This window comes from Aedes aegypti, chromosome 2 (assembly GCF_002204515.2).
Source record: "Aedes aegypti strain LVP_AGWG chromosome 2, AaegL5.0 Primary Assembly, whole genome shotgun sequence".
NCBI classification, from domain to species: Eukaryota; Metazoa; Arthropoda; class Insecta; order Diptera; family Culicidae; genus Aedes; species Aedes aegypti.
The window spans coordinates 50672848-50685770 of NC_035108.1; the positions used below are offsets into that span (position 1 = coordinate 50672848).

The 12923-nt window shown below is 40.0% G+C and overlaps 1 protein-coding gene across 1 annotated transcript in view; it reads right to left on the reverse strand.

Annotated features, from left to right (window-relative positions):
- Positions 1-12923, reverse strand: part of LOC5563894 — a 569696-nt gene that overhangs the window by 8697 nt on the left and 548076 nt on the right. Inside the window, exon 10 of the mRNA XM_021840824.1 lies at positions 6807-6979. Coding sequence (XP_021696516.1) covers positions 6807-6979 — 173 coding nt within the window. The remainder of the gene's footprint in view (positions 1-6806; positions 6980-12923) is intronic.

Below are 12923 nucleotides of genomic sequence, written 5' to 3' on the forward strand. Positions count from 1 at the left end.
CATAGAAGAATGGATGTCCACCAGGAGGAATTCGCTTCGAAAATATGAACAAGTTCCACAATATTATTTGACCAAGAGATTTGCAAATGTTCTGAAACCACCTTTCAATATTCCTTGAGGAATTTCATCATATTAAAATTCTATAAAGAATATCGAAAAGTTTTTTGAAAAAAAATTGCTTTAAATCTGTTGGAAATTTATCAAATTATTTACGAAATAATAGGTTCTCTTGAAAAAAAAAAATATAGTTTACGCAGTAAATTGATTCATGCAAAATTAAATACTTTGAAAATTGAATCAAAATCAAAGATAGAATTTATTACTGGAATTAAACACTAAGGTCGATTTTGTTACATTTTTTCACTTCAGGTTAAATTTCTGCCATTCATCTGAAAAAAAAATCCGAAATTGCTTGCAAGTTTAGCCATATTTTTGGACAAAAATTCCCGCTTTATATTTTTTGAGAAATTCCTCTAGACAAAATTCTAATTTTTCAATTATTTTTTCTGACATTATACGAGTTGAAGTTGCTATATGGAATTCTTTAGATGATTCTAATTCCTCCAAAAAACATGAGGAATCAGAATGCAGTGAATATGCCGCATTATGCTTTATGCAGGACTATTTGGATTTTAGAAAAAAAAAACGAATATTGGGAATTATACTTCCAGGATATTGACGCTTTTTTTTATTTCATGGTGTTTTTTGCAACGGAGATGTTGAAAATTGTGCATATCGTATACTATCAGTAGCTAGTTCTAACAGTAACCGATCGATGGACAGCTGGACGGTTGAGCTTTCGGTTGTCTCGAAATTCACCGAAGTTAGAACCGCCCATTGGCGTAAATACGGGGGGGCTAGAGGGGTCTTAGACCCCCCTAGAAAAGTTCAAGCCCCCCCTAGAAAATTTTTACTCTCATGCTAAGCATACGCTTTACTTAAGGGATTTTTTCGATCAGAAGGGTCAAGCCCCCTCTAGATTTGAGTTCAGGTTACGCTAATGGAACCGCCACGCTGATGTTATGTAAAGCAAACGCGGTTTTGTCACTGTAGTTGTACAACATAAAATAACGTAACAACTAAAGAGATTTTTGTCAATAACAATAGTCATGTACATAGATTCGAAAGATGTTGCTTCATGTTAAATTAATTGTTTTTTAATTTTTATTTTTAATATCAGCAAAAATTCTGGGGGGGGGGAGGCTGGATGATTCTGGAGGGGGCCAGGCCCCCCTGCCCCCCCTTGTTCCTACGCCAATGGGTGTAGGTCATTTGACATATTCAATATAGGTCGAAATTGAAGTGTCGTCAGTGAAGAATTTTGGTCGACCTTCCGCCTGAAACCATTCCACCTCCTCCGGGTCCAAGGTGGATTCATGAAAATGTAGACCACAGCTGCTATGTACACTACCCGTCATAAATATGGACTCATAGCCTCTTTCACAGTGGACCAACTAGTCACGTTCTAATCTACAAGAGGCTTTGGAGGATGCGTTGAAGGCAACAGTGCCTTGACCGTGGTTTTATGGGCGTTTATTTATAGCACCCTGGAAGTAATTCGTAAAACTAAAATTGTTACTTGGGTTGTCAGTTTCCTTTTAACCTGCTGCTACTCAACCGCTTTTTGATAATCGGAAGCATAAAATGATATTCATTCTAACCAGCTTGACTTTTTTTACATTCCGCTTCGGGAAGTTGTAATTTTTGCACGAGATATACTAAAGTCAATATAATCCATTTCGTGCATCGGATCCTTCATTACCCGTAGGGTAACGTATATAACTTGGACATGCATATAATTTGGACAGGCTGCTTGTTCTATGCTCATTTACAATGAGATGATGAGGAATTTATGTATGGAAAATCATGTATTGCATTATAAATACACTATGCTACTTAATAATGATGGCCAATTTCATAACAATTACTAATTGGCTTCAAAAATATCAAAACTGTAAATTGTATCAAAAGAACACCTGTGAAACCTACGAATGCAAGAGGATGTATGTTTCAAGAACATACTTTAAACGCAATAATAGCGCTCAGAATAAGCATTCATAAAAAGTTTAAAGGCGGCAATATGATAAAATATGTCTAAAATTGAAGCTAAGTTCATCTAAAATCTTAACATTAGTATATAAGGCATACATCAGGTGTCGTCCAAAATAGATTACGGTTTTTGTTCTGTTGATATAATTTGGCCATCTGATGAAACGCACTGGAATGTCGCATGCATGCATACTTGCAGGCGTATTTCGTGGATCTGATGATATTTGCTTCCATTAAATGAAATTATTGATTATCACTAATATACACATCCAATAAGCGAAAAAATGCATAAGTCACATGTAAACTCTTCAAACATTATGATATGATCGTCCTTTTAAGAAACCATTGAATAGATAGTGAGATAACGCCCCTGTCCAAATTAAATTCACATGAGGGTGTTCAAAATGTATATTTGTTGTCCGAAATGTATAACAGACAGGCAATTAAAAAACGCTATTTTGGCACCTATTGCTACAGTTTGTAAGCTTTTTCTCTCCAGAAACTCAGAAAACAATGATACATTAAGCATATAAGTATCATAACATAGTAAAATATTAGTATCTAAGGCAGTTAATCGATCGCCGTTTCCAGACATATCCTTAGCCTGTCCAAAATACATAATTTACCCTATAGCAGCATATTTTTTAATTAATTTGAACCTCATTGATAATCGATTTTCTAAAACTGACACTCTTCTGCTTCTGATAATCAAAAACACCAACGACATATGGGCATCGTTGTTTGTTTTGTCCATCTACTATTTTGCCATCTCCATGGACCGATGCACGAGTTCACTAATTTGACGTTTGAGCGGTGCCGAATTCACTAGTTTCCATGGTCACATAAATAACACGGCACCGTTAAAACGTCAAATAGTGAACCCGTGCATTGGTCCATTGGTATAATCATATTGGTGGTGGTGCGGCTACTTTGATGGTGGTTTAAATTCAGTGAATTGAGTATAGTGAGCATGATTTTTTTCGTCCCTGCTTGAAACTATTGAGAACCAGAGCTACAGGTCCAAAGCCCTGATAAAGGTGGATGGTTGTGATGGCTATGACCGAGGTCATCATGTAAAGCACAAACGGACAACGCTGTATCGTGTCAGCACCGAGGAGGCAGCCCCTCTAGCATGATGTAGGTAGCGCAATCCTGGTTAGGTGGCCTATTGAAGACTCTTCACCAACCAAGAAAGGCAAAAGTAGAGCAAACGGATTGATTTTACGGCAACAGAGCCGGCAACGAATAAAGGACAACGATTGGAAAGTTGGATCTTGGAACGTGAGAACTTTGAATGAACCCGTGCATGCTGGGCTCCTGGCTCGTGAACTGCGGAATGTCAGCGTGAACGTGGCAGCTATCCAGGAAATACGCTGGCCGAGAACCGGAGAACGTGAATTCCGAGGGGTGGACCCCATCGCCAACACTTCATTCAAGTACCACATCTACTACAGCGGCGGCGACAGAGCAGAACGTGGAGTAGGCTTCATAGTGATTGGAAAGCAGATGAAGCGAATTATTCGGTGGAAACCGGTAAGCGATCGAATCTGTGTGTTGAGAATGAAAAGCAAGTTCTTCAACTACAGCCTGATCAGAACATATGCGCCAACGAACGATAAGCCCGATGACATGAAGGATGAGTTCTATGAGAGCCTGGATAAAGCCTACGGAGAGTGCCTAAAACAAGAAGTCAAGATAATCATCGGCGACGAAAATGCTAGAGGGATGCAATCAACAGTACCTATTCCGCACGAAAGAATATCCGCGAACACACCTGGCGACACCCGATTGGCGATGCCTGCTCCCAAATAGACCACGTGCTGGTTGATGGGCGACATTTCTCAGATGTCATGGATGTCAGGACCTTCCGAGGCTCTAATTTCGACTCGGATCATTATCTCGTTGTAGCTAAAATTCGGGCGCGGTTATCCAGCGTCACGAGTTCCACAACAAACAGAACGCTGCGCTCCAATATACAACGCTTGTCGACTGATGGGGTAGCTGCGCAGTACCGTCAGCAACTAGACGAGCAGTTGGGAAGAAGCAACGTTGCTGGAGACGTCGACAGCCTGTGGGACCCTATCCACGAAGCTGTGACAACAACGGCGCAGGAAGTGATTGGCACTGGTTAACGAAAACGAAGACGAAACGACTGGTTCGATGAAGAGTGACAGATATGAAGAATGTCGCCAGAAACCGTATGCTTGTTGTCGGTACCCGACAGAACAGAGAGCGGTACAGGGCAGCGAAAGCCGAGGAAAAGTGGATCCACCGCAGAAAGAAAAGGCAGCACGAAGAAAGTGTGGTAGCTGAAGCTCAAGAAAGCATGAACCGGAACGATATACAGAGATTCTATGCAACGGTCTATGGTGCGCGGCACAATACCGTACCAGTGCCCGCCATGTGCAATGATCGAGAATAAAATTTGCTGACCGATAAAACGGCGGAAGCTACCAGGTGGAAGGAGAACTTTCAGCAATTGTCGAAAGGTAAAAATGGAAATGTAGCAAGAAACAAGATAAACATTGATGATGACTATCAAGCTGTGAACCTACCGACCATAGGAGAGGTTAATCAGGCTGTTAGCGAGCTGAAGAACTGTAAAGCTGCTGGGAAGGACGAGATCCCGGTCGAGCTTCTCAAGCACGGAAGCGAGCAGCTTTACCAGTCGATCCACCGAGTACTTCTGAAAGTATGGGAGGACGAAGAATTGCCCACCGGCTGTTTGGATGACCTCATACGCCCAATCTACAAGAAAGGGCACCGACTGGAGTGTACCAAAGGAATAACCCTTCTGAATTCGGCGTACCAAATTCTGTCGCGCATCCTGTTTAACAGACTGAGACCACTCGAGGAGTCCTTCGTCGGTGAATACCAAGCTGGTTTTTGTGAGGGCCGTTCGTCAACGGACCAGATGTTTAACTTGCGATTGATCCTAGATAAATTCCGGGAGTACAACTTGCAGACTCACCACCTGTTTATTGATTTCAAGGCGGCGTACGACTCAGTGAAAAGAAATGAGCTGTGGCAGACAATGTCTGAACATGGTTTTCCGGCGAAACTAGTTAGGCTGATACGTGCTACGCTGGATGATTCGAAATCAAGTGTTCGGTTCGCAGACGAGTTGTCAAGCTCGTTCGTGACGTTTTACGGGTTGAAGCAGGGAGACGCACTTTCGAATTTACTTTTAACATTGCACTCGAGGGTGCTATTAGGAGATCTGGCGTGCAGACAAATGGCACTATTATCACAAGATCGCACATGCTCCTTGGCTTTGCGGACGATATAGCCCTAATTGGAATCGATTGCAGGTCAGTGGAAGAGGCCTTCGTGCCTCTAAAGAGGGAGACAGCGAGGATAGACCTGACCATTAATTCTACCAAAAAGGAAGTACATGGTTGCAGGTAGAGCTATAGTCAGGCATGGTGGTGTAGGTGCTGAGGTAGTATTCGATGGGGATGTGTTTGAAGTTGTTGAAGAATTTGTTTACTTTGCAACACTTGTGACATGTGACAACGACGTTTCCCGCGAAGTAAAGACGTGTTGTTGCTGCGAATAAGGCCTTTTACGGACCACCTTAGGTCCCGCAGCTTACAAACGGAAAGAAAATTCGCCCTGTATAGAAAATTGATTCTTCCGGTAGCCCTCTACGGGCACGAAGTGTGAACGTTGAAAGTGGCAGACTGAAAAGCTTTCGGTGTTTTTGAGCGTAAAGTGCTGCGGACAATACTCGGTGGGAAACTCGAAAATGGTGTGTGGCGCAGACGCATGAATCACGAGTTGTACTAAGTGTACAAAGATGCGAATACTATCAAGCGTGTAAAATACGGCATACTTCAGTGGGCTAGTCACTTAGTGCGAATTTCGGAAGAAAGAATTGCGAATATAATATTCAGCAGGGAACCAGGGAGAGGTCGGTGGCTTCGGGGAAGACCACGAATACGCTGGCTGTACGCAGTGGAAGAGAACCTGGCGACTCTAAACGTTCGGGGCAACTGGAGAAGTTTCGCCTAAAACCGACGAAGAAGGAGCTCTACAATACGCCCGACAATGGCGTGACGCTACGCTGTAGCCATCAAGGTATCAAGGTAGGTATAACGTGTGACAGGTTCGATGACACTCCATGTCTAGGGAAGCCAAAGAGATTTCCATTACAAAATGATCTTGAACCGACAGAGAATTGAACATAGATACATTTAGAAAGGTTTTGCTTGGTTATTGCGGATGTTACTATTAGGCTTAGGAAGATCCTAAATAAAAGGAAAATGAAGAAAAAGAACAGTGACCATGTATTATATCATGTTTGACAAAAAATATCGAGGTTATCCAAAATATTAAAAGTCACTATAAGAGAAGAGTTATGTCCCAACCTGCCACACTATCATTCTACAATTTAGGGAAAATCAGTCAGTAATAGTTTAGATCTAGGACAGTGAGGTTTTTTATAAAAAGTGCTTGTGTTTGATAATGAAATTGTTAACCAAATTAAAATGTAAATAAAAGTGTTTGTGCAATTTTTTTTCTTTTTTTTTCAAGTGATGAACTCACTTCCATAAGTGGAGAACTGATTATTCTGATTAATTGGCTATTCTGTTATTTGCAGTTACATATGAAACCTGTCAATGAAGTTCTATCTAGAGAATTTTTATCAATTTAGCTAAGAACCTTTGGGCAGATGTAATCAATTTATGCATAGTTTCCATACAGTTTTTAACCCGTTATTGCTCCCCAGAGACACTTTTCCCCCCGAAACTCACCTGGACTGGACGCATTGATGTGAAACTCGCACCGGCTTCCCTGGGCGAAGTCGTACGAGTCCGAATCGGCAAACAGAATGTCCACGTCCAGCTCGAAGCCCCGGTTGGACTGGCCGGACTGCAGCGGTGCCGAGAACGGACTCGAATGGAACGCTATCAACATCTCGGGACCCCTGGAATTGAATGAGAGAAGGAAACGCTGAGTTATACTAAACTGTGCTTGAGATCATTGAAACAGAAGATCGAAACGATTATTTTCTAGAATTATCAATAATTTTATTCAACAATTGTTCCAATATTTCAACACTGGATATTCTATGTAACCCATTAGTACCATATCAAGGTACCATATCAATTTCAAAAAAATCAGTTTGAATTCTCTGTAGAGCTTTCTTCCTGGTATTGCAACAGCTAGTCTATTAGTACAGCGTATACTCCGAGGAAACGATAACTTAGTTTGTTTTTTTTATGAGAATGATCCTTCAATATTTTATTTTAAAATTTCATAAAAGCATAAAACGAGCTCACCAATTATTACTAAAAATCATATTTTCACAACTTATCTCAGTTAAACCGATCGGAGACCACCCTCGCAATCATCAGAGTGATTCAAATAGTAACCTTCCAAAACCAAAGATTCATATGGTTAAAATTATCCAAATCATTTAAAGCGGTTCAACTAAGATGCTAAATCAGACCGTTCAGAATCGCTTCAGCTCCACTGGTTTAGATTTCCACCATCCCATTGTTGTTGCCGAACGAACTCAAGAATAGGAAAAACTTTTGGCCGCACTTTGCACGCTTCCACAAATTCCGTCGGAATGGAATACAAATTAAATTAATTATAATTTTCACACCACCGGCAACAATCCAGAGCGAAAGCCACCGGCGAGGCGATGTTGGAAGGGAGGGGGTAGAATATATACACTGTGGCCAAGAAGTTTCATAATGTGCAACTCGAGGTGGTAACTGCGCAGCCGACGACGACGCCCGGGAATGCTATTGTTGGGAAGTTTTCGGAAGCTCGATACAGAAGCGACAGGAAAACGTGGAAAATTATGTGATAACAACTTGTGTCGTTCGGTTTCCCCATTCTGTGTCATTCGTTTTTTTTTCCGTTCCCTCAATTGGCGGTTGTGGATCGGGAGAGTTTTTCGAATGCCAAGCAAATTGGTTGAGGCTAGGGTGCGCGTTTTGCAATTTATAGACTTGGAAATACTATCGACGATTTTGCAACAATGGAGTTGCCCGTATCATAAGCCTTTTGAATAAAAGTTAATAAGAAATAGGAGAAAAACGCAAGGTTTTTTTTTGTAGAATAACAGGTTTTTCTAACATTATGTTCTGAATTTTAAAGTAGTAACTTAATTTCAGTAAATCTAAGACATTTTCTTCAAAATTTAAACTTAACGCACTCTGATTGTTTAAAGATTCCTCCGTTTGGACAGTACGGCAGATTAACATAGTGCTACTTTTTTTTTCGGCCGAAAAATCCATCGGAATCTGAAATATTCTAAATGATATTCGTCTAAAGGACAAAACCTAGAAGCGACTTCGTCACTCTTATCAGTGTTGTGAGATTCTCAGAAAAAAAATTTCTCCCGTCCATCATCTCTCGTATCACTACAAGGCACACGAATCTAAAGAAGCAGATTGCCAATCAAGCCTATTACCTACTGTATGTTTTGATTACGCACCCTCGTCAGTGGTGCCTCTAACTCCTTGATCAGGCATTGTAGAATTCGGTATCATTTTATTTTGAATCAAGATCAAAGTAAGCGAATAAAAACAATCCATATGTATCAGTCCATGATCGGCAATGTTTCGCAAGTTGTAACAAGCTTTATAACTAAGAGCAGCGAACGAGAGCCCCAAAGATATATCGATGATAAACTTCATTGTTCTCCCTTATTTACCTTTGGGGTGATGTTTTATGTTACTGATATGATAAACAATCCCCAAACATATCATCCCCCAGTCAAATCGAAGCTGTAGCTGATGATGATTAATCATGATTGTTACAGAGAGCATGTGAGCAAATGTGAGATTTCTCAATGTTCTCATAAATTAATTCCTGTCTTTGACACGATTCGGATAAATGCCTGAAAACGCCAACCGCATGGCCACGAAACCTTGAAACACAACGCAACGAGTGTCTTCATGAATTCCTTTGAAAACTCCCAGTGAACCACTTATTGTATAAGAATGTGCGTCCAAAATGACATATTCGTAAGTCAAAATTAGAATCGCACAATTTTCCAACACAATTAAATTGATAAATGTCACTTGATTCAGCAGTAGTAAGGTGTCCGATTCCTAATCCCAAGGTATTGTGTTTGAGACAATTTTTTTTTTCATTAAAACTTTGTGGCATCGCATTTTGAATCGCAGAAAGCCTTAAAAGTCTTACCAAGTGCGTATATAGCCAAAAGTTGAGGCTAAGTAGATATTAGCTTTCCGTGCATTCTATACGAATAAATTGAGTCACATAGAATGATGTGTAACTAAAGTTATGCCAACCATAATTGACGCGGATACGCTGGTCAGACAGTTCTAAGAAAGCGATGAGATTAGCCGAGCATGTCCCGGAAAACGGTACTACATAATTAAATCTGTCGAAGATGGTAAAGTTTACGTACAACGTAGACTAGTTCTTTGTAATTTACAAGAGGCATACGCCACATTCAAAAAGCAATTTCCTTTAATTAAAATTGGGGACTCAATGTTTGCTAGCAATTGGCCTAAACACTGAACAGCTAAAAATATGTTGTAAATTTCAATTTATTTTCATGCACATATTTGGAGCATCAAAATAAAATGAAATTTCAACGACAAATCGCTTATTTTCCAATCGAATTTACTTTAAATTTACGCGATCATATAACATTCAAGCATCTTAAGTTGAAAATTGAACATGATGCTGTAACAGTAGATAAATTTGGTTTGCTTTTACTATCTTTCTCTAATTACGCTACATTGAAATTTCAATATTTTTATCTGTGTGTATTTTAGCCAGTACGAGTGTTACGCATACTGTTTGTGTTTGCATTTCGCATCAAAATGTCAAACTGATTTTCCAAACTCTAAAAAGTAAAAAAAAATGCTTCAAAGTAGTATTCATTCTAATCAAGATCTATTTTTAAAGATTCTTTATCAGAACCCTGAAGAAAACTGTTGGTTACACAATTGCGATCACTGCTCGGGTGAAGAAACATTGACTTCGGAACTAATTACACTTCTTTGTAACAATCATATTCAATCCTTGCAATTCAAATAGTGGCGCCAAGCAGATCGTTTTGTTATGGCCCTGGTTGAATTAGATACTCAGAAGTTTGTTGACACTTTAGTAGATAAACTATACAAGCTATCGCCGCATAATTTCATTGCAGAACAGCAAGAAAACTATTGAGTGCATAAACATATGTGATTTATAAAAATATTCTTTTGTTATCCAAGATGCCATTCAGGGTTTTCATTGGGCAAATGCACAGTGCACATTCCATCCCTTTGCCATCTATTACAAAGATAAATCTTCCGGATTAGAATTTACAAGTTTCATGACCATTGCAGAATTTACTAAACATAATCACTAAAGTGATGCAAATTTTGAAATTTTAGCTCCCCTATGCTTAAACGATTTTATTTATGGAAAATAGCATCCTCTTAAAGTTTGAAGTGATTCGGAAGAAATTTGACTGTGCACACGCCATTTGAAGTTTATATGGAGATTACTGTGGAAAACGCCAAACTTTAGTGTTCAGCCCTCTATATCTTCGTCATAAAATGTTATGGAAAAGTGAACCATTTCTTCTAATGTGAAATCCTCCCAGCTACAACTTTGCCGAAGACCACTTTTTGATTGAACGTCAGGATAAATTGTTATTCATCATTATAAAGTTGGTTTGCATGTAGCATGCTTCACCAACTGTTCGGCAGGTAACACCACTCCTGGCGGAATTAATAGATCAAAGTAATACAGGCTTATATGTTCTACAGCAAAAAAGCAGTGTTGCTCTGAAAGTAATTGAATGATCATCTCAGCATGATTCAGACTTTGTTATTAATAATAACAAATTATCCTTAAGTCCAATCGAAATGTGGTCTTCGGCAAAGTTGTAGCTGGGAAGTTTTCACATGAGATGAGTGTGTTCACTTTTCCATAGAATATTATGAGGAGCAGTTAGAGGACTGAACACAAAAGATTTGCATTTTCCATAGTAATTTCTATATAAACTTCAAATAGCGTGTGCACAGCCAAATTTCTTCCGAATCTCTTCAAATTTTGGGAGGATCGTTTTCATCATAATTGACATCGTTTAAGCATAGGGGAGCAAAAACTTTAAAATTTGCATCAGTCTAATAATCACGTTGCAGTTCGTTTATTCATTCACTACCTGTTTGTTGATGGTGTTACATTTCTGGAAGCTACCATTTTTGCACAAAACGCATTATATTTGAGCGACTTTATTATACGAAATTAGAGCTAGGTCATAAAGTACGTACAATAAAAATCTCATTCATTGCCGATACGATAAATGATCAGACTATCACTTATTTTATTGGAAATTATAAAGTGAAGTATATGAAATTTGAAGAGAAACTAAAAATCCGGTTTCGGCTGTGGTCGATTTTTGAAGGGTCAAAGCCAAGTTTTTGTATATCCGTAAAAACATGGGAAACTCTAAAATTTTTGTTGCCTATCCAAAAGTATAGATATTTGACATAAGTAAATTTAAAATGAATTATTTTTCTTCATGTTGAAAATACCTGAGAACCTATTATTTCTTGAAGTTATCTTATGTGGAGAGAATAACTAGCGCTTTTTAGAATTCTACCATATTGTCAGATTTTTTTTTATTTCTTTATTAACGAGAATTTTAGCATATAAGCTAGTTCTTCTCTTATATTGTCAGATGTTTTCTAGCAAAGCCAAGAGTTCTGTTTGATCTTTCGACCTTGACGCTTGCTTTTGCCGGAGCGAGCGACGAGGGCAGGATCAAACATGTCGCGCGTCGGTCTCGTAAGTGAAAAAGTGGCGTGATCGGGAAGTTCGGTTGGAGTGAGTGAAAAAGTGCCGCGATCGGTTAGTTCTGTTTGATCTTTCGACCTTGATGCTTGCTTTTGCCGGAGCGAGCGACGAGGGCAGGATCAAACATGTCGCGCGTCGGTCTAGTAAGTGAAAAAGTGGCGTGATCGAGGAGTTCGGTTGGAGTAAGTAAAAAAGTGCCGCGATCGATTAGTTCTGTTTGATCTTTCGACCTTGATGCTTGCTTTTGCCGGAGCGAGCGACAAGGGCAGAATCAAACATGTCGCGCGTCGGTCTCGTAAGTGAAAAAGTGGCGTGATCGGGAAGTTCGGTTGGAGTAAGTGAAAAAGTGCCGCGATCGGTTAGTTCTGTTTGATCTTTCGACCTTGACGCTTGCTTTTGCCGGAGCGAGCGACGAGGGCAGGATCAAACATGTCGCGCGTCGGTCTCGTAAGTGAAAAAGTGGCGTGATCGGGAAGTTCGGTTGGAGTGAGTGAAAAAGTGCCGCGATCGGTTAGTTCTGTTTGATCTTTCGACCTTGATGCTTGCTTTTGCCGGAGCGAGCGACGAGGGCAGGATCAAACATGTCGCGCGTCGGTCTAGTAAGTGAAAAAGTGGCGTGATCGGGGAGTTCGGTTGGAGTAAGTGAAAAAGTGCCGCGATCGGTTAGTTCTGTTTGATCTTTCGACCTTGACGCTTGCTTTTGCCGGAGCGAGCGACGAGGGCAGGATCAAACATGTCGCGCGTCGGTCTCGTAAGTGAAAAAGTGGCGTGATCGGGGAGTTCGGTTGGAGTAAGTTAAAAAGTGCCGCGATCGGTTCGTTCTTTTTGATCTTTCGACGACTTTGACGCTTGCTCCTGGGCAGTGCGTCAAGAAAGCCCGAGCTGTCGTCCGTGTTTTTTTTTCGAGTCGCGCGCCTTTTTTTTTTTTTTTTTTTTTTTTTTTTTTTTTTTTTTTTTTTTTTTTTTTTTTTTTTTTTTTTTTTTTTTTTCTGGGTGCTAGCCGAGCAAACGAGTGAAGCTGAAAATGGATTGTGGCCGCTCAGTCAAGGATAACGGATCAATTGGTGAGCTCGTTTCATGCTACTATT